Consider the following 25,664-nt stretch of genomic DNA (forward strand, 5'->3'; position numbering starts at 1 on the left):
CACAAGGATTATCCCTGTAACCTAGTAGACATTTTAGACCCACCAGATAGCTAAACTGAATTTTCAAAAGTTTGTTTCTTATGAATGTCTGATTTACAACATATGCACTTGAATAGGAAGTCCCAACCTATTGTTGTGTCCTGTGGATATATTTTCAGCTGGTGAGGATACAATTCTATTATCTTAATTTCCAAAAAGTGCCATTTTAATGCATCTGCAATTTAAAATGACATACAAACTCACATAAGCATAATAGGCACCTTGATAACGCATAAGGGCAGATCCTCTATGGGTGAAGCATCATAATTAAAACAATTTTATTTTAGATTTACAACACTAACATTTTTAAAAGTAACAAGTTGAAAAAATATGAAGAGTGCCAGTTAAGAGCTGGACAACACACAATTTTGAACTGACTGAATCAACCATCCACAAAACAAAGTTTAAAAAAGGAGCACCCTAGTCTTTGTACTGTGAGTTGAAAATATGCAGAAGTCCAACGGCTGCAGTTTTTAAAAAGACTTACCATGGCTTTAACTCTGTTGAATGTAATAATACAGTATTACTGGTTTCATGGGTGAATAAAAGGTGACATTCAAATAACCATAACCTTATAATATAGGAGATGGCAAAGACAAATGTACATACATAAAAACTATCTGCTGGTGGTCCAATAGGCTCAGTAATGACCAATACATTGTAAAGTACATTTTGCTGTAAGCACAATACAACGGTTAAGCATTTCAACACAAAACAAGTCTGCTGCTTTCCCATTTCTCCCTCTGACACTTACACCAAAGGGCAACATCTACAAACACAAAGAAAAATATGGTGTCCTAGTTTCCAGGACATAGTCTGGCTTACAGCACTTTGCATGAGTCTGCTTTCTGTTACAAGACAAACAGCATGCAATGAAATCATAAATTAATATTCACTAGAAAGAAGAGAAAGGACAGGCATATAAAGGTGATTTGGACCAAAGAATTGTTGAATTTGTAAAAATGTTTGCATCTGTCAAAATGGGTTTTCTAAGAAAAAGACTTTGCTTACAAAAATGTAACTGAAATGCAAATGTATAAAAGTCATAATAAAATAAATTATGATTCAAGCACAGTACTAAATTTCAAGACAGGCAAGAAACAAAGCATACAACAATTTACATGAAACGGTTTTCTTTTCATGTAAAAAATAACACCATAAAGGCAATGTAATAAGAAAAAACAAAACATATTTTAATCTGTTTGTCTAAAAATAAGAAAAGATGACAACATGCAGGGAAACAGTGGCATACTCAAGTATGAAGAAAATGTTTTCAGTATTGAGAGCAGCCAAATTATCTGGCTAAGATGGGCTGACTAACAGGTAAAAGAGCACAAAATAAAATAAAAACAAGGTAGTTAAACGATCTGTACAGCAAAGATACTTCTCTCTTCTTGCTAATAAAACCCAAGATGTTGATTTGAAATTTGAACTAAGGTCCTTCGTGAAGAGTTAAATATTTACAAGAAACTCTGGTTCTCTGACTTTAAGACAAGTTCAATGTGGCATCTGTCCTTGATATCTTCACCTAAAATGTTACACACAAATAAAAGCAGGTTACGTTCAACACATATTCACATTTTCAGCACCAATTGCTGATGTTATTAATAAACTCCAAGAGTAACAATGGTTTCTTACTCAGAATAGTGAAATAGTTTGTATCCCTATCAAAATGAGCCTTGTTCTCTGTTGAATGTAGCAAATAGCTCCATCCTTCCTACTGTCCATGGAAACATGGAAAAAAGTTCTCATCATTCAGATCAGGAACAAATAATGACTTCACAGGGCCTCTTTACAATACATAATTAAATCCAAAAACATAGAGAATGATCATGTTTGGAGGCAGGATAACCTCTTGATGAGGTGTCAGTAAAAAGAAGACAATACGTGCATGCAAAAACACTTAAGGTAAAAATCCTATTGAATGGGAGAAAGATGTGCAAATGACCCATTTACACTTGTCCAAGGTGAGAAAAGAAAGAGCAGCAAGATGGTCATCAATGCCTCAAAAACCTTCAATTCTCATCATCAAATGCCAACTATTTTAACAAAAAGAATGGGTTGTGAGGAGCAAGGGCTCTTGCATCCACAAAGGAGAAGAGAGAAAAATGAGGATATTAATCCCACCCCATCCTTTCTCATAAATATTAGGAAAATGCAATGGACTTCGGAAAAAACATACTGTAGCACCTGTACAATGGCAGTATTTCACAGCTATTTTATCTTTGCATACTGTCTTAGCAAGGAAAAAAACTGGCAAAATAAACCATCTTTATCCATTAACATTATATTGAATATCTGATAGGAAATTGTATAAACAGTATTATTTACTGCTGTTCTAGGTTGACTAGAGACACTCACAGCACTGACAAATCAAGAGTACTCTACTGTAGGCCTGGCTACTTGTCCAACTGTATCATTTACAACACTGACAGATAGATAGGTCCAAATTACCAATTATTTTAATAGCAAGCAATGTACTTGGCTACCAATGCCGGGTGTCAAGAAGCTCAGGCCGTAGGCTCAGTTTTTTCAAAGTCTCGTATCCAACAACCACAGCCATGTTGGTAGGAATGACCGAAATGATTCGTGCAGATAATCCCTTAGTCAGACCCCATGCTCCTTCTTCACACAGGAGTTGCTTTAATGTCCGTAAAATTGAGCTTTTTCCTTCTACCTATGTAGAACAAATAAAACATATTACAAGATATTTTTAAACCAGTTAAAATGTATGCTGTCAACAAGAAAACATTACATATGCATTACATAATTAGTACTTCTATAACTGCAGTCTAGCTCTCCTAAAAGATTTTTACCTTATTAGACCAAATTTGGTTGCCTGAATTTTGTGATAGTTTGTGTTCAACTCTACCATTTCCCTGAATTATGATATTTAAAGCAGGACTGCATATTTGCACATGCAACTGGGCAAGGCAAACTAAACAAAATGTATGCTGACAAAGTAAATCATTTCCAAGAACAGGAGATGAAAATAACCAACTGTGATTTGAAAGAGGAGGAAAGTATTAACTACAGTATTTTTAATCATGAATAGGATGGGAATGCATCTTATATTTAAGTGGACATATACCTAATCGTTCCTAATTATCCAAGTTAAAGATTGTGAGAAGTCAAAGTGATCAGCTTTATTTATGTAGTATATATACCCAAAACTATAACACGTTAGACACCATGCCGAACAGTAATCACAATAATATTATAATATTGGCACCACTAGCCTTTTAAAAAAAAAAAAAAAGCACCCACACAATCTTTACTTCACTACTGCTGTTTACCCAAGGCAAAATGAAAATATGATAAAACCAAAAGTCAATTTTAGATGTATACTTACTACTACATACAGATGCTTTCAGGACATACACGACAAATGTACTATAAAGCTAACATTCCATTTACATAAACTGCTTAACTCAATTTTAGACTGTCATGTCTTGGCTGCATCAATACTATATCATTGTAACTAAAGAGGTGTCTGTTTCAGCTTGAAATAGATATCTTCTGGATGGAGCAAACACCAGGCATACTAGCAATGCAGGAGACATTCTCATAACAAAAGTGCCCTCTACATTTAAGTGTTTGGGTTCATGGAGCAACTTTTAGTAATTTCTATAATTATGTGATCCCTGGAAACCCAAGTAATTAGACAACTTCAGCGAATGTGGCTCTTGATTGTGATCTGTAATCTCCTTCTAAACAGCTATTTTTTAATACTGAGAATATAATGCAAGCACTCTTACACCTAGGACTTGAATTTCATGGTCTACTCCTTTAAAAGGGCAAAGGCACTGTGGGAAGGAACTTGAGTTTTATTTTAAACTTTACAGTGGACCTGAATAATACAATTTATTTATACAATTTCAAAAAATCATTTCAGGTAAAAATTTCAATCACTGACTCATTAATCTGCTCATTTATTACTTGAAATAACAACTACCAGTTGGCCTAAGAAAAAGCAGCTACAAATCAAGGAGTACAGTACATACTGAAATGACCTCTGTGACACATGTTGTATAAATTGCTGCATTGACTTTTTCCCTGCTCCCGTTATGACTCTCAGCATTGCTGTCAACCTCTGGGGTACAGGTGGAGGGATTAGTTGGTCTCGGTGCTTTGCTTTTAGAATATGTAGTATGGCAGTTTTCCATCTATTGCTGAACTGTGTGCTCTAGAAATCAACTCGCATGTCATCCTGAATATACAACACAACAGCTAAAAAATTGTCTCAAAGAATAATGCAAGTCTTCTTGCTAGCAAGTCCAAAAATAACAGAGCTAATAAAACTAAACAAAATGTAAAATGTGTCCATGGAACTTCTCACTATCTTCAGTGGACTATGTTTGCTGCTACTAAAACCATGAAAGGGCTCTTACTAGGTCATTACTGTTCAAAAAACAGAAGAGAAAAACACACACACTAGCATAAGGATTAAAAGAAAGAATATATTTTTTTTTTAATTTAGATAGAAAAATCTCCATGTGACTAATAATAACAAAGTTAAATTGGTTAGGTACAGTTTGTTCCTCAAGGTTACATTTAAGTAATTTTTTGACTTGGTAAGTTGTTGACATTAATTATACCCTGATTGGTAAAACAGAACCAAAAAATGTGTATATACTTTTTCAAATGACAGCAAAGTAAGGTGTTCTAATATATCATATAACCTGTGAAAACTAAACTAACCTGTAAAAGCAGTGCAAGGTACAATGGATGATGTAAGCACATAACTTTTAAAATGGGAGAAGACAGGAACATACAATTCAAATATCTTTTTACTATATTATTAAAACAAGAATTTACAGTAACTAAAACAAATCTTTCTAATTCAGTTTGTGGTTTAGTAAAAGAAAACGTACAACGCTAAAAATCTAACCATTTATTTCCACAGCTGTTTAATCTAATTAAACAAACCTTAATTTAGGATTGCAAGGGGATAAAGCACAGCCTAGCAAAACTGGGCACAAGGCAGGAACAAACACTAGATGGGGTGCTACTCAATCAGAAGAATAATTACATAAGAACCGTCATTTACTCTCATCAGGCCTACTAAGAATCATCAGTTAACCTAACACTTGCATTGTCGGGCTATCGAAGGAAAGCTGGCTAAACACACAGTAAAAATTTTCAAATACCATGAAGAATACGATTAAGGCTTTAGTTCAGATTCAGACTCCTTATGCTATTGGTGAAGTTGTATGCACTGCTAGCTCACTTGTTTAAAAACAAAGAACAAAAATATGTGATTTTAAGGTATTTAACGGTTTATTAACACTAAAATCCCTGAAGCTTACAATTTTTTTCATTGCCCCGACCTCCTTAAATTTTCCTGACCTATGCAAAGAAGCTCATAGCTCCTATCACTGTGCTAAAAACCCACTTTTGTTCTGCAAATGTGTGGTTTAGCAAAACACAGCCTGCTACACCCCACCATCTCATTCAATCAGATGAAGGCATCACCCTGCTGAAATCCTCACAGTTCAACTCTGTGCTGAAATGTTTACCTGGTGATGAAATTGCATGGAATTATATAGGTAATGAAATGCCGTGATTTGAAATACTTACATTTCATGTGTGTTGATGTAAATTTCCACGTGCAAGGAAAAATAACATCCACCATAGACATTGCAGTGTCTGTTTGCTCAACATGACACCAAGAAGAAATGATTCAGCTGCGTTTGTGTATCTGCTTGTATCCCTTCAGCGATAACATTTACAAGTACTATAAATTTACACAGGATGTTACAGAATCACATCAAATGTATGCTTTTATTATGCGATAATAATACAGGTAGTCCCCAGGTTGCAGACATCTGACCTAGGACATACGAACGGGGCCACAGCTGCGACGCATGCACCTCAGTAACTGTCGCTCCGTCATCTTCGGCCTGGGGACGCTACAAGCGGTGGCTGGAGGGGGGCGATTTCGCTGCTCATCCAGTGTAGTGTCCCTCGGGTGGCTCCCGGCGCCCACCATACACGGCTGTCCCGTTTGTTCTCGGTGGGCGGCTGGTAATGCTGCAAGCGGTGACCCGGTTGTGGCTGAACGGAGCTGCGGGGGGTAGCATTGTAGTGTGCCTCGGATGGCTGCCTGTTGAATGGGGGGGTTGTTGGGCGATTCACTACCTGCCTTTGGCTACACTGTGTTCGTTCTCGGTGGGCAGACGCTGCAGGCAGCATACTGTAGTGGAGGTGACTGTGAGGTGGACTGGTGATGAACCGTTCCTCGCCGCCCCCATTCATTCTCAACAGCAAGCCTGCTTGTACTGTTATGCACATAGCAGGAAGTTGGCTCTTGTCAGTACATCAGACATGTTGACGACTGGTGCCTTCCTGTGGTGATATCGTGTACAGTGCTGTGCAGAAGAGCTCATCTTAACCTTTTTTCTTCACCCTTCAAAAAGGTCTCTGAAACACAAATCTGATGCAAGTGCTGGTGATACAGTAAAGAAGAGAAAAACCATCACCATGGAAAATAAAGTAGAAATAATAAAAAGATCAGAGAGAGGTGAAACTCCATCATTCATTGGCAGAGCACTTGGTTAAAGTCGGTCAACAATAGCATTTATTAAAATAATGTACCTGTTCCGACTTACATACAAATTCAACTTAAGTACAAACCTACAGTCCCCATCTTGTATATAACTTGGGGACTGTCTGTAATAGCGACCCACTACTCAAAGTGCTAAATACAAGAACGATGATGAGGTTCAGGACTTTGAGGTTGCTAACCAATAGCTTTTCCACTGTGCCATCTGCATAATTCAAAAACAAAGTAGTGCTACCACTGTGACCACTGGTTGAAAAAGAAACCCACAAACACACATGTAGGTGATCGTCTTGTATTTTGTACTGACTGATAGTTGGTCTTCAGCAACATGTCAGTTGAGCAATTTCTTTTTCTTCAGTTTTATTCTTGGAAAAAAAAAGCATACTTATTTTGTTACACTTTTTGTGAAAGTGTTTATTGGATATTTGGGCTTCAGTCTTCACACATCACACACTTCACGTCAACATTGTACTTGGATGTATAAAAACATTTTCTGTTTTTCTTTGTCATTCTATATTTACACATCATTGCAGACATGGAAAACATGAAATGTATTTATCTCAAATCATGATCTTTCATTACCTATATAATACCATACAAATGCTTCGCCAGATAAACACTTCAACACAGACATGAACTGTGAGGAATTCAGCAGGGCAATGCCTTCATCTGACTGAATGGGGGATTTCTTGCAGGCTGCGTTCTGCGAAACCACACATTTGCAAAACAAAAGTGGATTTCTAGCACAGTGATAAGTAGCTAGAAGCTTCAGGGACTGCAGTGTTCAAGTAAACAAAAATAGGCAATGTTTCATTACAACAAGTGTCCTCTGCTCTCTGCAATATTTGTTTATGATTTTCCTGTTGTCCAAGACCTTCAGTATCTTTTTGAACAATATAAAAAACTACTTACTAAATAGACATTTAGAGTAAATTGGGAAGATAAAGTGATCAGGCTGAATTCATAAAAGAAAGGTAATACATTATTACTTCTAATGTTAGGACACCAACTCCAAAAATGTACATACCCAAAAAAAAAACAAAAAAAACACCACAAACAGGGGCTTCAGGAGAGTATGCTAAAATGCAGGACTTTATTACCTAAAATGTATTCAAATTTAAGGTCTGCCAACCATATTTGTGTGCCAAATTACAAACAATCTCACCTGCACACGAGCTCGAACCACATCCATTGGGTTGGTCAGTGTAGATGCAGTAGCCGCAGCCAAGGGTCCAGAGACAGCCTGAAGCAGAAGATGTGGGCAGTCAGGAGGGGCCAAACGAGAAAGATGCTCTAGGTGGAAGAAAACAGCAATTTGATATGTGAGATCTGATCATTTTAAATAAAAATAAAAGTTAAGAAAATACTGTACTACAAATAATACAAGTCTTCTAATCAGTATTTAAAAATTATATATAAATAAATATAAAATTTCAGAAATTAAGATAAAGGCTAACAAAAGACAAGGTTCTACAATACAGTATACAGTTCACTGGACATAGCACTGCTAAGTGTTGAGTTCCATTCCGAGCCGAGTAACTGCCAATGTGAAATTTGCATGTTCTCTCACTGTTTACATAGATTTTCTCACATCTTAGGATACATACAATGGCATGCAAAAGTATTCAGTCCCTTTGAAAGTCAGCATAATGTTCTGCATGACAAAAGATTTGTGCAAATATTTATCCATTCAGTATTTTTAATGTGAACTCTACTGCTATAACAATACATTTCAAAAGTCAAAATAAACCATTTACTGTGACAGATGGGTATCAGCAAGAGTGAAAGGGAAGGTCTGCATGACAGTAGTGAGACCAGCTATGTTATACGAGTTGGAGACGGTGGCACTGACCAGAAAGCACACGACAAGGCTGGAGGTGGCAGAGTTAAAGATGCTAAGACTTGCACTGGGTGTGATGAGGATGGACAGGATTAGAAATGAATACATTAGAGGGTCAGCTCAAGTTGGACTCAAGCCAGCTCAAGTCAGAGAGGCAAGGCATTAGTTTGAGCATGTGCAGAGAAGAGATGCCGAGTATATTGGGAGAAGGATGCTAAAGATAGAGCTGCCAGGGAAGAGAAAAGGAGGAAGGCCTAAGAGAAGGTTTATGGATGTGGTGAGAGAGGACATAAAGGTGATGGATGTAACAGGACAAGATGCAGAGGACAAAAAGAAATGGAAGCTGATGATCCACTGTGGCAACCCCTAACAGGAGCAGCCGAAAGAAGAAGAAGACTGTAGATATTTATCTGAAGAAGAAAAACTCAAAAGTTTTTAACTTTTTTTTTTTTTTAAGTATTTAAACCTTTGTGCTTTGGAAACGCCAGGTTTACACAAATGACAAATTAATCACAAACGCCACAAAGGTGACAATCATTTGACCCATAATTAGGTACTACTTGCAAGTTTCTCTGAATATAAAAAGTACTCTCTGTAAGGTCCATAGTCATAGTTGGACAATCTGCAAAAATGAAAACAAACTAGCATTCTGCTGATATGAGAAACAAAGTCATTGAAAGACTCAAGGCAGGACATGGCTACAAAAAAAATCTCGAAGAGTTTGAATGTCATGTTAAGCACTGTTGGATCCATCAACAGAAAATGGAAGGTTAATCACAGCACAGGCCGCCCCTCATAACTAAACATCAGAACAAAATTTTGACTAGTGATAGAGGCTACTAAAAACCCAATCATTACTTTCAGAAGTCTGCAATGCTCTTTGGCTGAAACTGGAGTGAAAAGTGCATGGGTCCACAATTTCAAGAGCTCTCCAAAAAACAGGTTCCACATAAAAGGGTTCACATAAAAGCATGTATGGCATTTGTTACAAAGCATGAGAAAGACCCAGTTAAGATTTAGGAGAAGACTGTATGGTCAGATGAGACTAAAATAGAACTTTTTGGCCAGAATTTAAAGAGGAATGTGTGGCGCAAAAACTAACACTGCCCATGCATCAAGAATCACCATATCTATGGTGAAATATGGTGGTGGCGGCATCATATGAGGATGCTTTTATGTACTGGGACTGGACATCTTGTCAGAGTTGAAGGGACAATGGGTGGACACAAATATCACACAATATTGCAGGAGAATTTTTCAAAGTCTGCTATGAACCTATGGTTCAGGAGAAGACTCATCACAATGACCTGAAACATAAGGCTAAAGTGACACTGTAATGGTTCAAAAACAGAAAGGTGAATCTTTTAGAATGGCCAAATTAAAGCCCTGACCTTTAGCCCTATTGAGAATCATTAGCACTATTCAAAAAATGCTGTCCAGAGGTGCCATCCCACCAACCTAGAGGATCTCTATAAATTCTGCAAAGAATGATGGAGAAGAATCACTCCTACGTAATATGCAAAACTAGTATACTGCCTTAATTCTTTTGGGGTAACTCTTACTATAGCAAAAGGGTTCTTGACAATGTATTACTAAGGTGTAGGGCATTAATACTTATGCAAACACTAGCATTTGAGGTTTTCTTCTTCAGTCAAATACCTAAAGAAAATGGTTTATTTAAACTTTGGAAATGTATTGTCACAGCTTAAGAGTTCACATTAAAATGCTGAATAGATAAGTAAGTGTACAATTCTTTAGTCATGTAGATAATTATCATGACTTTCAACTGTACTAAATACTTTTGCACACCACTGTAATAGGTCTTTTATAAATAGCATCAATGTTAACAAAGCATGATTGTGCCTTGAGATACCTTGAAAGAGAGATTTTAATATTCATGTCAAAAATAAGTATATATTCACCTATAACAGAATGTAGGTGGAAACCTTTAGGTGCTACATAAACTATAACTGTTGTGGAGGACTGTCGGCTTCATACTCCGGTCCTCACCCCCAGGCCGCCAGGAGGAGCTCTCCCGACAGCAGGATCGTGCTCCAACTTCCAGCAGGGCATCATGGACCTTGTAGTGTTTATACACAGCCCTGCTGGATACCTTGGGGGCCGCTGGGAGTCGCTGTAGGGGGGTTCGTGGGCTCATACGTGCCCTATAACCCGGGAGTATATCACGGTCACGTGACAGGAAGAAACAACATGCTCCCGGGTTGAAGAAAAAGAACTGTTTACCCTGACCCGGAAGGAATAAGGAAATGTGGACTGGTTGGGCAGGAACACCTCCAGGTCAGGGGCTATAAAAGGACTCTGGGAAAGTCCAGATAATGAACTGAGCTGGGAGGTAGGAGGGCAAAATGTCTGGGCAAGGAGGAGAGATTATTGTGTTTATTGGGTGATTTATGAGTAGAGTGAAAGGTGCTTGGTGCACTGAGATAAAGATAATAAAGAAGTCTAGGACTTTTATCCAGTGTCTGGAGTCATGCCTGAGAGTTCAAGGGAGCACTAGTGCCCCCTACTGTCACACTGTACATGTACTTTTTATACTGATACTAGCCAAATACCCACGCTTCACAGCGGAGAAGTAGTGTGTTAAAGAAGTTATGAAAAAGAAAAGGAAACATTTTAAAAATAACGTAAGTTGATTGTTAATGTAATGGTTTTGTCACTGATATGAGTGTTGCTGTCATATATACAGTATATATATATATATATATATATCTCAAAAGAATTAAAAGGAACACTTTTTAATCAGAGTATAGCATAAAGTCAATGAAACTTATGGGATATTAATCTGGTCAGTTAAGTAGCAGAGGGGGTTGTTAATCAGTTTCAGCTGCTGTGGTGTTAATGAAATTAACAACAGATGCACTAGAGGGGCAACAATGAGATGACCCCTAAAACAGGAATGGTTTAACAAGTGGAGGCCACTGACATTTTACCCTCCTCATCTTTTCTGACTGTTTCTTCACTAGTTTTGCATTTGGCTACAGTCAGTGTCACTACTGGTAGCATGAGGCGATACCTGGACCCTACAGAGGTTGCACAGGTAGTCCAGCTTCTCCAGGATGGCAAATCAATACGTGTCATTGCCAGAAGGTTTGCTGTGTCTCCCTGCACAGTCTCAAGGGCATGGAGGAGATTCTAGGAGACAAGCAGTTACTCTAGGAGAGCTGGAGAGGGCCATAGAAGGTCCATAACCCATCAGCAGGACCAGTATCTGCTCCTTTGGGCAAGGAGGAACAGGATGAGCACTGCCAGAGCCCTACAAAATGACCTCCAGCAGGCCACTGGTGTGAATGTCTCTGACCAAACAACCAGAAAGACTTCATGAGGGTGACCAAGGGCCCCATGTCCTCTAATGGGCCCTGAGCTCACTGCCCTGCAGCATGCAGCTCGATTGGCATTCGCCATAGAATACCAGAATTGACAGATGCACCACTGGTGCCCTGTGCTTTTTACAGATGAGAGCAGGTTCACCCTGAGCACATGACAGAAGTGAAAGGGTCTGGTGAAGCCATGGAGAACATTATGCTGCCTGTAACATCATTCAGCATGAGCAGTTTGGTGGTGGGTTAATGATTGTCTGGGGAGGCATATCCATGGAGGGTCACACAGACCGCTACAGGCTTGACAAAGGCACCTTGGCTGCCATTAGGTATCAGGATGAAATCCTTGGACCCATTGTCAGACCCTATGCTGGTACAGTGGCTCCTGGTGCACGACAATTCCTGGCCTCATGTGGTGAGAGTATGCAGGCAGTTCCTGGAGGATGAAGGAATTGATACCATTGACTGGCCACCACACTTTCCTGACCTAAATCCAATAGAACACCTCTGGGACATTATGTTTTCGTCCATCCAATGCCACCAGGTTGCACCTCAGACTGTCCAGGAGCTCAGTGATGCCCTGGTCCAGATCTGGGAGGAGATCCCCCACAACACCATCTGTCATCTCATTAGAAGCATGCACCGATGTTGTCAGGCATATATACAAGAACACAGGGGCCATACAAAGTGCTGCGTACAATTTTGAGTTGCTGCAATTAAATTTTGGCAAAATGGACTAGCCTGCCACATAATTTTTTCACTCTGATTTTTGGGGCGTCTTTGAATTCAGGGCTCTGTAGGTTGATCATTTTCATTTCCATCAAACGATGTGGCATCCTTTCGTTCCTAACACATTACCCAGTCTATATCAGTATAGATATCCAGGAGGATTTCTTTTTCCCCATTGAGATCTGATGTGTTTTCAAAGTGTTCCTTTAATTTTTTTGAGCTGTTTATATATCTATATCTATCTATATATCTATCTATCTATATCTATATCTATCTATTTATATCCTTTGGGGTGCGAGCAGCTGTTACTGGGGGTGCCAGAATCCATTGAGGAAGAAAAATTAAAAACATTATTTGTACAAAATCTTAATTTATCTATCCATTCCTAAATAATTAAATGGGCAGGCTATTTCGTATCAGTGCAATACGCTGCTTGTTAAAACGGATGACTCCTAATCTTACGTGCACTTAGTTCTGCGTGGGTATTATGAACTATCGTATTTGTTCAAGTTCTATTTAAATTTTAAATATAAGTAATTTTTATTTGGTCGACAGAAATATGTTTAGTAGGAATGAAAGTTAAATATAATCATCATTGCATAAATTTTTCTTCACCATATAAATTTAAAGACTAAATCCAACTGCCTGATGGGCTCATTATTGATTGAGTTAGTAAAATGATCTTTGAAGACACTAAAATGCTCTTTAAAGTGGCAATTGAGTTACAATAATGAAAGGGAAATGAGAAAGATGGCAGCTGTTTTTCATTTTGGTTAATGACATAGAAAAGCAGCTTTTCTTTGCCTTAACTCATATGTGAGTTTTTGCCATTAAATAAGACTAAAGAAAGAAAAAAAAAAAAAAAAAGACTTGTATTACATTCAAATAGTGACATTTGATATTTGACATTTGACCCCTACTCTCTTTTCTGTTTCTTTTTCCGGTTTCTTTGTGGTGGTGGCCTGCGCCACCTCCACCTACTCAAAGCTTCATGATGCTCCAACAATGATGGACGGATTAAAAGGAAGAAGTCTACGTGACCATCATCATCATCAAGCCCTTCCGTGAGAACCCTAAATCCAAAGAGGACTGTTTCATTTATGTTAGGTAGAATGCCCAGAGGGGACTGGGCGGTATCATGGTCTGGAATCCCTACAGATTTTATTTTTTCTCCAGCTGTCTGGAGTTTTGTTTTTCTGTCCCCTGGCCATTGAACCTTACTCTTATTCGATGTTAATGTTGATTTATTTTTTATAATTATGTCTTTCATTTTTCTATTCTTTAAAATGTAAAGCACTTTGAGCTACTGTTTGTGTGAAAATGTGCTATATAAATAAATGTTGTTGTTGTTGTTGATTTAATAACCCAATGGCAGAGACTGGATTTTTGTCTTTCAATTAATCGTGTCTGGATAGTCTCTAGTTGCCTATGACTCTATCCATTTTCAAGTTCAAAACCAGAAGAGATCTAGCTTCCAGAGTGATGTCAGACAGTAAAATGGCATTAAGTATGTATTGTCTGTTACAATATTAAAAACAAATCAAATATATTTCAAAACTCTTGAGGCAATAATGTGACATTAAAAAAGTAATATACTGAATAAAGTGCCAGATATCTCAATACCACTTCTGTTAAGTCACTGCTCAATTCAAACCATAAAGAACAAGAATTTACAAAGTTTACCTGTATAGAAATGGTAGAACGGCCACCAGATAGCACTATTGGGGATATAAGTAAGCAGGGAAGCCAAGTACCCCCGGTAGAATCCACGAAATCCATCAGCACGGAAAATCTGCACAACAATGTCACGTGTCTGCCCCAGATGAAACTTCTGACTTCCAGCTTCCTCTGATAACTTCACTCTAAAGCGACCAATGCATCCTCCCCTCTGGCCTTGCATCATTAGGTGCTGGGAAACAATATCGAAGGGCACGGTAATGCTCTGAGCTACCAAGGATGCACTACCTCCTGCCACTAGCGATTTAATAGAGTTGTTTCCAGTGTAGCGAGAAACATAGTTCCTGGTAAGCTCATATGTTGTGACATAACACTGGCCAGACACAAGAGTAAAACTGTTAACCATAAAACCTCTGTAGAGTCCAGCTGGTCCTTCCTGACGTAGAATCTTAACAAATGCATCAAACGTCCCACCATAAAGAGCAGTTCCTCGCTGTACCTGTAGTCTTGTTCGGATTAACGTAAATGGGTAGACACTGACTCTAATTAGCATTGTCATGCACACTCCCAACACATAAAAGCGTCTCTTGTCAAGGTGTTCCCATTCAATGATGGGGACCCTGCGTGCTGTGGATGGCTTATCTTCCATGCCTGTGTCTCCCACACCACCAAGAACTTCTGCAGGCTGACCCTCAGTCACCTCACTTTTCTGATTTTCTGTTACTGAACCCAGATTTGCATGTAGGTAGCAGCGCTGAAAAATAAAAGAAAAACACTCAGATTAAGTGGAGTTTCCATTGTAACCAAAAATTCCAGTATTTCAAACTCAGAATATTTAAATAACATTTACCTTTCTTTAAATATACCTGTAAGCTCTATTAGTTTTTATCCAAATTTTACCGTATTAAGCCTAGCTTTATAGCAGTTCACTTTTAGATTACATTGGTGCTTTATATAATTATTTAGGCAATATCAAAGGTTTCTATAGCAGGGGATACATTTCTGCCACCAGAATGTTTGACCAATGGGCATGATTTATTTAGGATATATACCAGTGTTTAAAAGTTTGGAAACACCCATAAACCTTAATGTTATTGATACAAATTGACACTTGTCATTAAGACACCCTCAAACTGATAAATAAATTAGCCAAGACATTACTAATGCTATTACTGCTTGAAATGACCAATTTATAATTACAGTACATATGATCAGAAAGCTCCATTTTAGCAGGCATGACTCCAGTGTGCTAATGTTAAACTCACATGGCTCATTCCTAATTTATCATATTTAAATGTTAATTGGCTATTTGACAAACCTTTGCAATTATATTCCCACCGCTAAAACATGGTATTCTGCTCAATAAAGTAAGTAAATTGTACTTCTTTGTGTTGCAAGGTACTGACATTCCTACAGTTCCATTTTGAATTAAAAATGGCCAAAATGAATGGCGTCCTCAAGAAACGTCAGTCCGTTGTTGTTTACAGAAATGAGAGTTATTCCATGCAACACTCTCAGATAAAAGTTAAGACAAAGCTGTCCACTACTGTCTTGAAAGAAGAGGGCAAACTATATCTAAACAGAACAGAAAAACAAGCTGAAGGCCCAGATACACAACTGCACAAAAATAAGAACATCAGAAGTTTGTAGTCTCAAGAAACACACATCTTACTGGCCCTCATATGGATGTTTCCTTTAATAGTACACTCTAAATACGAGTGTCACCTGCAACATTAAAAAAGAGAGAAACTTGCCTTAAAGGCAGAGCTTCAATGAAAAAGTCATATCTTAACTGACAAATTACAAGAAAAGGTTAAAAACGGGCAAAGGAACATACATTGGATGGTGGATAACTGGAAAAAAGTATAGTGGCTGGCATCCTGCAATGAGCACTGCCAAGGTCTAATGTAAGAGTTTCAAATTGTTTTCCTGTAGGACAGAAATGACTTCAGGTTTTTGCTGTCACCAATTTTATAATTCTTTCTGGTACTGATATATAGTATTTTATTTAATTACATAGCTTGGAATTTCAAATATGTTCCATTTACAGCAGCAACCAGCTAATCAGGGAAGCGGCTAAAATGAAAACCTCTGGCTATCCAGGAGCTAGGTTTGTCACCATTGCGGTCTTTTATGAAATGTTCATTTTCACAAATCTTCAATTTATTAATTCATGATTATGGTAATCTGCTGTTGAACAGCAACTGGTCCAGTGTGGTGCATGTATCTCATAAGGAAGCTTTATAAGCTGCTTAGCTTCACATTTTTTTTAATGTTTTATAAGCTGCGGCAAACAATTTTACCACATTTCTCTACCTTGAATAAACTGCAGAATGATAAATTAGTCACAAGTACCATGTCAATTTCAACTAATTTAGCAACGAGGAGAAGGATTTCATTATATGTTTTGATCACAAACAGCAGTCAAATGTGTTTCTAAAATCTACTTCAACTGTGTTCTTTAGATACATTGTACAACTGATAAATAAGTCAAAGTTCATTTACACTGTTATCTAGGTCTGTAAATAAAAGTATGCTGAATAAACAATAGTAGTTTATCACATGGTTATCCTTGTATTAGCAACAAAAAATGGCAAATAAAATGGCAGTTGAAAGACATTTTAGTCAATTCCTTAACTTTCTGAAAAATGTCAACTCTTATTTTGGTTAACTTCATTTCGACTTTGCCTAACTATCACCTGTGACAGTTTATTAAGTTTTATAGAATCGGAGAAGGCAAGGAGTTCCTCAATATACTGGAATATTATGCTGGTTTTATCAGCACTCACGCTTTGCCTTCTTTAGGATTTTAAATCTGCTCTAGTGTGGTCCAGTGTTAAACTGTTAGCTTGTCAAACTGTATCCATCTATCAGAACACAATACATCAGTAAGAGAAATAGCTGCGATATATTTTGGTTACTTCCAATTTTAATTGTCTTTTTCGGTTTCGCTACAGTGCATCAGCCAACTGACTTAAGACACTTTTACAGCTACCTTATCATAAACAAATCAATGTTGTAAAACACAATGATGCAACACAAGGTTCAGATCCCAGTCTGATCATAGGTCTACTGTATGTGAAGATTCAGGGCTATTTCTAGCTTTTTGCGGGCTCCTATTTTGTTAAACTATGATGGGGGGAATTCAATCCATGGTGACGCATCAATCAGTTACACTTTAAGATGAAAACAGTCCTGATTTGTAAATCTAAAATTCAAGTTAAAGATCTCAAGTTGACCCACACAATTTAAACCTACAGAAAATTACAATAAAAGGTAAACAATGTGGCTCCTCGATATCCATAAATTCAACAGATGCAGCATTTTCCTCAAATACTGATTTTTTTTTTTTTTAATACATATAACTAAGCATTGCAATATTCAGTGTCCTTTTAAAGAATGCACCCAATTTCAAAGTTGTCACATTCAGACTTCTTCTGCTTTTATTTCTTTAAAGTAATAAAAACAAGAGTAAATTAATGATATAGAGTGATGTAAAGGGAGAGAATCATTCTCATCGCAGTGATCAGCAATCAGACAGAGAGAGAAAGAGACAGACAGTGAGAGAGGAGAGTATCAAAGCACTGCACAGCTTGCAATTAAAAGATTTACCCAATGCAGTGGTGGCAGAAGTATGGAAATGCTTTACTTAAGTGCAAGTTCTCATTTATAAAAATACTCTAGTAAAAGTCAAAGTATGTGTTAATTTACCAAGTAAAAGTATAAGTTCTTAAATTTACTTTCGATTATAAACGTAAAAAGTTAATTTAGTTGAAAATTGCTCTGATTAAGAATCAGATATAAGAAAGATCTCTAATAAACAATTATTTATTTCAAGTGGTAAAAGCAAAAAGACACAATGAAAAATACAATGATAACAAACATACACCAAGTGCTTCAGTTACAAAAATCTGTCAAACAGTCTTATACATTACTTATAAGTCTGATAACTACTCTTGAATTCACCCATCCATCATCTAACCCACTATATCCTAAGTACAGGGTCACGGGGGTCTGCTGGAGCCAATCCCAGCCAACACCGAGTGCAAGGCAGGGAAAAAACCCTGGGCAGGGCGCCAGCCCACTACAGTACTCATGAATTAATTAATATTAAACTTAATTTTAATATTAGAATTAATTGGGCTTGATCTTATTTCTTTGGCTTCCATTCCAGTTAATTATCTCCCCATATCTTTCCATTTTATCTATCAAAAATGGAAAATGTGCAAATAAATATATAATGGGATAGTTCCTCAATTTCACATATATATGCAAATAATCTAATAAAATTATCTGACCTAGCATCCCGTTTTTCAGATGCAGAAACTTGTTGGCAAGATTTTTTCATTTTGTAGGGAGCACAGATTTCTTTTCTTTGAAATGTACTGAGTTAAAGCAAAAGTCTTAAACAAATAAAATACTTAAATAACGTTACAGTGACTACATGAAAATTCTACTTAGAACAGTACCAGAGTACTGTTCTATTGTAACATCATTAAGAAATGCTTTACCTTTACTGTGCACATTTTTCTTCTTTTTATGTTTTTTGTACCACAGGGATAAGCCCTTTTTGATACCATCTTAGGTATCAATGTGGCTTTGGCTACAGTTATTTTTCTCCTCACCTCGGGTCTCATGTATGACACTGTGCGTAGAATTCACACTAAAATGTGGCGTACGGACAAAAACAGAAACGTGCATACACTCGAAAAAAATCCAGAAAATATTTGTGTACACCAACTTCTATGTTCTTCTACTACATAAATCCCGGTCAGCGTGAAATGTAACGCATGTGCACGTGCCTGCCGCCCCACACTGGCTCCTTCCAGAATTATGCCTCTTTGAATATAAAATTCAATAGAAATAACCCCTTAAGCTCAGCATTCTGTGGTAAGACAATGGCAAGAGCAAAGGGAAAAAAAGAACAATTTCAGCGAATACCAAGTTCAAGCCAAAGAAAAATGTATTATTTGTTGGTGTAAGCAGTGGTATAAACAACAAAAAGAAGTTGATTGAGTGACACAGAGCTGCACAGAAACTCAAAAGTTCAACTTCAGAAAGTCGAAAGTGCCCAAAATAAATAAGAAGTGGTCAGATATCAAAGTCGCTGCAAAAAAGCAGTTGAAGCCCACCATCTGAGTGTCATATGGAAGCGTATAAGGGTACAGAGAAAAGAAATAAAAAATAGGGACACAGTGGGGAAAAAATAGTTGAAATGTCAACTTTAACCTCAATTTCCTCTTTAATCACAGTTTATTTTGTCATTAAAGTAGAACATCATAAACTTCATCTTCAAATCATTTAATTTACTAGTTTGTCAAATCCCATTGTAACTAAAATAGCACGTTAAATATTTTGTATTCTATGTGTTCTTCTATGTACTCTATGGGTGTGAATCACTATGTACTTCTTAAATGAGCATTCTCTTACACCGACAGGACACAGAATACATCACATTCATGATATTGCAGCTCTCTGAACAATTTAAATACTAATATGTATAGGTGATATTATTTTCATAATGACAGGAATTAAAGCATGTATTAAATATGGGAGCACAGTGGCACAGTGGTAGCGACGAGTTGGTGCACAGTCCAAATTTTGTTCCTGCCTCCCGCAAGATGCTTGCTGTGCCGTGTGCGACCCTCAATGAAATAATTTATTGCAGCAGTACCGTCTCTTTCAAAGTACTAACCCCCAATTCCTGTCCTTCCTTTTCTTTCTCCAAGTAACCAATCACCACACAAGCTCTGTAATAAATGTCAAGCCATCTGTAAGCTTAGAACATCGATTCTTCAAAACTTTTAAGGAACACTGAAATATGTTTGTAGTACATATTTAATTATTCCATCCACCAATCCATCCAGAGTTGTGCCAATCCAAACAAGCATATAGCACAAGGCAGAAACAATCCCCAGACGGGGTGCCAGCTCATCACTACTGCTGCGCCATCGTACCCACACGTTTAATTATTAACAGTATACATTGTTTAAATGCGATTCCTTACTCATCTACAGTGGGTAAAAATACTATTGAGTGGTGCACTGAGAGTAACAACACTAAAGTAGCTATGGTACTTGGAATAGTTTGGCCATTCTGTGGACCATTATATCGTTACAAGCTGATTACAATCAGATGCCTTAAACTAATAAATAATATGAGGTTAATTTCACTATATTTGTAAAGCACGTCAGGGATGTGAATCTAAAAAAGAAAGGGAAACCACACAGGAACAGTAGCACTGCTTTGATGCTGGGTGCTGCCAGTTTGCAAAACCGAGCCAAAAAATTGCATACAAAATAAATTGACCTGGCGTGAGAATGCGCATTGCTTTACATCAAGTTTAGTTTTTATACATCGTGATGCGAGAGTGGAAATGGGCATTCGCAACATTTATACATGAGGTCTCTAATGTGCGACTGTCAATGAGTCATCCCATCATACCTGTCAGCAGACATCACTCATTGCACGACACGACAGCCTAGTTATAATCATTGACTTTAAATTGATCACCCGACAAACACAACCCAAAATTTTCCTAGATAGATACTTTATCTATATATCTATCTTTCTATCTATCAATCAATCTCCATTATTGCAGCTTAGTTTTATTTATATCCTACATTTAATTTTTAATCACACAAGTGCTTCATTAAACACGTGATGGGGCTTAAATTGCTACAAACATATAGCTAATGATAATACTCCCAAAATATAATTCGGCAGAACTTGCAGCTTGGGGGCCCTTTACATCTCCATAATCCATACACAGCAAGAAATGTCTCTGTTAAGCTTACATATACAGTGGTGTGAAAAACTATTTGCCCCCTTCCTGATTTCTTATTCTTTTGCATGTTTGTCACACAAAATGTTTCTGATCATCAAACACATTTAACCATTAGTCAAATATAACACAAGTAAACACAAAATGCAGTTTTTAAATGATGGTTTTTATTATTTAGGGAGAAAAAATCCAAACCTACATGGCCCTGTGTGAAAAAGTAATTGCCCCCTGAACCTAATAACTGGTTGGGCCACCCTTAGCAGCAATAACTGCAATCAAGCGTTTGCGATAACTTGCAATGAGTCTTTACAGCTCTGGAGGAATTTTGGTCCACTCATCTTTGCAGAATTGTTGTAATTCAGCTTTATTTGAGGGTTTTCTAGCATGAACCGCCTTTTTAAGGTCATGCCATAGCATCTCAATTGGATTCAGGTCAGGACTTTGACTAGGCCACTCCAAAGTCTTCATTTTGTTTTTCTTCAGCCATTCAGAGGTGGATTTGCTGGTGTGTTTTGGGTCATTGTCCTGTTGCAGCACCCAAGATCGCTTCAGCTTGAGTTGACGAACAGATGGCGGACATTCTCCTTCAGGATTTTTTGGTAGACAGTAGAATTCATGGTTCCATCTATCACAGCAAGCCTTCCAAGTCCTGAAGCAGCAAAACAACCCCAGACAATCACACTACCACCACCATATTTTACTGTTGGTTATGATGTTCTTTTTCTGAAATGCTGTGTTCCTTTTACGCCAGATGTAACGGGACATTTGCCTTCCAAAATGTTCAACTTTTGTCTCATCAGTCCACAAGGTATTTTCCCAAAAGTCTTGGCAATCATTGAGATGTTTCTTAGCAAAATTGAGACGAGCCCTAATGTTCTTTTTGCTTAACAGTGGTTTGCTTCTTGGAAATCTGCCATGCAGGCCGTTTTTGCCCAGTCTCTTTCTTATGGTGGAGTCGTGAACACTGACCTTAATTGAGGCAAGTGAGACCTGCAGTTCTTTAGATGTTGCCCTGGGGTCTTTTATGACCTCTCGGATGAGTCATCTCTGCGCTCTTGGGGTAATTTTGGTCGTCCGGCCACTCCTGGGAAGGTTCATCACTGTTCCATGTTTTTTCCATTTGTGGATAATGGCTCTCACTGTGGTTCGCTGGAGTCCCAAAGCTTTAGAAATGGCTTTATAACCTTTACCAGACTGATAGATCTCAGTTACTTCTGTTCTCATTTGTTCCTAAATTTTTTTGGATCTTGGCATGTTGTCTAGCTTTTGAGGTGCTTTTGGTCTACTTCTCTGTGTCAGGCAGCTACTATTTAAGTGATTTCTTGATTGAAACAGGTGTGGCAGTAATCAGGCCTGGGGGTGGCTACGGAAATTGAACTCAGGTGTGATACACCACAGTTAGGTGATTTTTTAACAAGGGGGCAATTACTTTTTCACACAGGGCCATGTAGGTTTGGATTTTTTTTCTCCCTAAATAATAAAAAGCATCATTTAAAAACTGCATTTTGTGTTTACTTGTGTTATATTTGACTAATGGTTAAATGTGTTTGATGATCAGAAACATTTTGTGTGACAAACCTGCAAAAGAATAAGAAAACAGGAAGGGGGCAAATAGTTTTTCACACCACTGTAGCTCACTATATACAGTATTGTAAACAGTTTTCTTCTAGATTTCTGGTTACCTCTCGAATTATGTAAGTTAGGCTAAACTGATCCAGCATAATTGAGTACGGATGTACTTCACAGCATTTAGAAAATGTTTTCCTTATTATATTTTTTTGTAAAGTGTGAATGTTCTCCAGTCTTCAAGTGTGTTTTTTTTTTCAATTAATGTGTTTAAAGAAGATGTACAGCTCTGCACACAAAACAAGAAACAGTCCAAAGCAGAATATAAGCCTATTGTAGGAACATGCCAGACAATTAAAGGACAATGATTAACAGAAGCACAGTCACATGGACTGTAGAAGGAAATTAAAGTTGTTAAAGGAAGCCCAGAACATCCAAATCCCACAAAGGCGGCACCAAAGCTGGGAGTAAAATAGCATTTAAGAACTACAAGACAATATCTGCTCTGCACTAGAATGTTACTCTAAAACTATACCAATCATCAAACCAAATTTTTTATTGTCGACATGTCATAAACAGAACCTTCGATAGAGGCTCCAGTCACAAAGAACCACATTGGTTTTTGTAACTGCAATGCACTACATGAACGTCTGGGGGCAGTATCATTTGTTATTGTTTGTCAAGACTGCACACAATCCTACCAATGAATGAATATGAATAATGTTGCATCCGTGCCACAATGTTTCCCGAAATGTACTATAAGGTCATAATATGAATAATTCCAAATATCATATATATCTACGTCTCTGTTTTTTGTCAGTGCGGCTTTGACATCACGGGCCATAAGGCGCATACTAATTCAGCGTAAGCGGGAACACTCAATAAAATTGAATAAAAAAAAATCAAGTGACAATGAGACAATCAGATCTCTGGGGGGCGGTAGTATGTATTGTGATCATGACTGAGAGAATAACAGTGAAGAAAAAAAAAAACGGTAACTTTTACAAGTCCTATACAATTACAGTGGCTGTTACAGACGCAAATCAAATATATGTGTTTATTGTATAATATTAACAATAAGAGCAACTCACTACTCAAAACTAAATATATGAGGCAGTCAGGATCGAACCGGAGGACTCTTGATTACTGTATAAGTCAGCAATTCCTACCGCTGCACCAGGGAATCTATTGTATCACCCTTGAACCTTTTGTGAAAGTGTTTATTTGATCTTTGCACTTCAGGCTTTACACATTATATAGTTTATTTCTACATTTTGTCATTTATTACTAAAATATGAAAAATGTTTCAGTTTTAATGATGTATTTTTTGGTTAAGTTAAATGCACTTTTTTTGTTTAAAGACTAAGTGCACTTTAGTTTGTATTGTTTAATGTATTTCTTTTTTATTGTGATGGTCACACTAATATAAAAACATCTGATTATTTTCAAATTCATATGTTTCATTGGTTATTTTAATTTGATTACTAGAAATTTTAATTGTGTTAATGCAGAGACATCAGGGTGACATTCACAGGTGGACAGACGTGAGCAGATGAGGTAAGACATGCACTGGAGCCCAGAACGGGATGTGCAACCACAGGTCAGGCATGAAATAATCGTGACTAATCAAAAAATAGATTAAACGATTAGTCGACTACCAAAATAATCATTAGTTGCAGCCCTTGTAGGGTGCTGAGCTGGTAACATCACTTCAATAAAGACCTACCAAATTACAAGTTAATTGAAAAAAGAGGCTTGATTATGGGACACATTCTCAACCCTGCTGCCAGTAATACAGACAGAGAGAATAAAGACAAAACTGATGACAATTGTAAATATAATGCTGCACATCCAGTCTATGACACACTAACATGGAGTACATTTGACCAAAGAATTATTCATCAGAAATGTGTCAAGAAATGCTAATGTTACTGCACTCTTTGCATTAACCAAGTCAGGTTTTTTGTTCTATGATATATTTCTTTTGTAAGTTGGGGGTGTGTTTTACAGGTTTGCTATAATATTTATATATTTCTTGAGCTTCTCTAAAAGCTAAATGGGACAAATAAGGCACTATTTAAAATAACTACATATTTTCTGATTTTACTTTTGTTTCCATTGACAAACTAATAAGAATACAGGAAGTAGAAGTTGTGTTAGACAGCACACATTCATATACATGTACTTTTTAAAGTCAAAGTAATAAAATATATTGCACCGTGGGCTACTATTTGTAATAAAAACTGCCAAATCCAATGTATTCAACAACCAAGTCTAAACTGAATTATGAAAACATAATAACGAACAAAATGACACGAACTTCTCTAAAAATAATATACATTTTAATCGATTTGTTTTTTTACTGTTGCAATCGATACTACTTGATGCCCTAAACCCATTTAAAAGCATGTATACTTTACTAAAAAGCTTGACTGGATTCTTTATTCCTTTTAACATGTTTACAAGCGTCTGGGGAAAGCAGTAGCGCATGCGCAACCACTACTCGTCGACTTCCTGACCTGTGTCTCCTTTAAGCTTTGCCTTTACGGTTTAGTGGGTGCGACAAATGTGGCATTTGTTTCAACCTTCTCCATTCTTCTCTTCGGTGTCGCCTTTTACACTTCCTCTCTTTCTAAACGGAGTGTCTTTCGTTTATCGTCTACATTCGCGGGAAACGTAACATGTGCTCTCAAACATGCAGTGGTACTGGATGAGAATGGGCAAGTAAGAAGCACCAAGAAAACGTAAAGATCAATAACACTCTTAAACAAACTCTTAAATAAATAAGCACGCGAAAATCTCAAAATGCGTGTTAATAACCGGACACGTGACAACAAACTCATAAAGGGAACTGGACAAATGCCCACCTCGAGCAATCACAGCATCGCGCTGCACACACGCCTTCCTCAGAGCCTGGCATAGATCATACTGGGACCCCGGGGGGGTGCGCGTCCTGGTAACAGCATCCTCGATACTCAGCGGACTGCATCCATGTCTGTGACTGGAGGCCTGTATTAAGGTGTCACCGTGCGCGACACCAGCAGCACGACCCACAATCCGTGGCACCTGCTTTTTGAACACCAACTCGCACCCCGTTTGTTTTCCTTTCCTTCCTTAACACACGCT

At 37.5% G+C, this 25,664-nt stretch overlaps 1 protein-coding gene across 1 annotated transcript; it reads right to left on the minus strand.

Annotated features, from left to right (window-relative positions):
- Positions 1-293: 293 nt before the first annotated feature.
- Positions 294-25,664, minus strand: LOC120537888 (solute carrier family 25 member 44-like). Its single transcript, XM_039767149.1, has 4 exons — positions 25,406-25,664; positions 14,195-14,942; positions 7,770-7,897; positions 294-2,716 (listed from the first exon to the last, which is right to left on the minus strand). Exons 2-4 carry the CDS (start codon positions 14,835-14,837, stop codon positions 2,525-2,527), a joined length of 963 nt encoding a protein of 320 aa, XP_039623083.1. The 5' UTR covers positions 14,838-14,942; positions 25,406-25,664; the 3' UTR covers positions 294-2,524.

This window comes from Polypterus senegalus, chromosome 1 (genome assembly GCF_016835505.1).
Source record: "Polypterus senegalus isolate Bchr_013 chromosome 1, ASM1683550v1, whole genome shotgun sequence".
NCBI lineage: Eukaryota > Metazoa > Chordata > Cladistia > Polypteriformes > Polypteridae > Polypterus > Polypterus senegalus.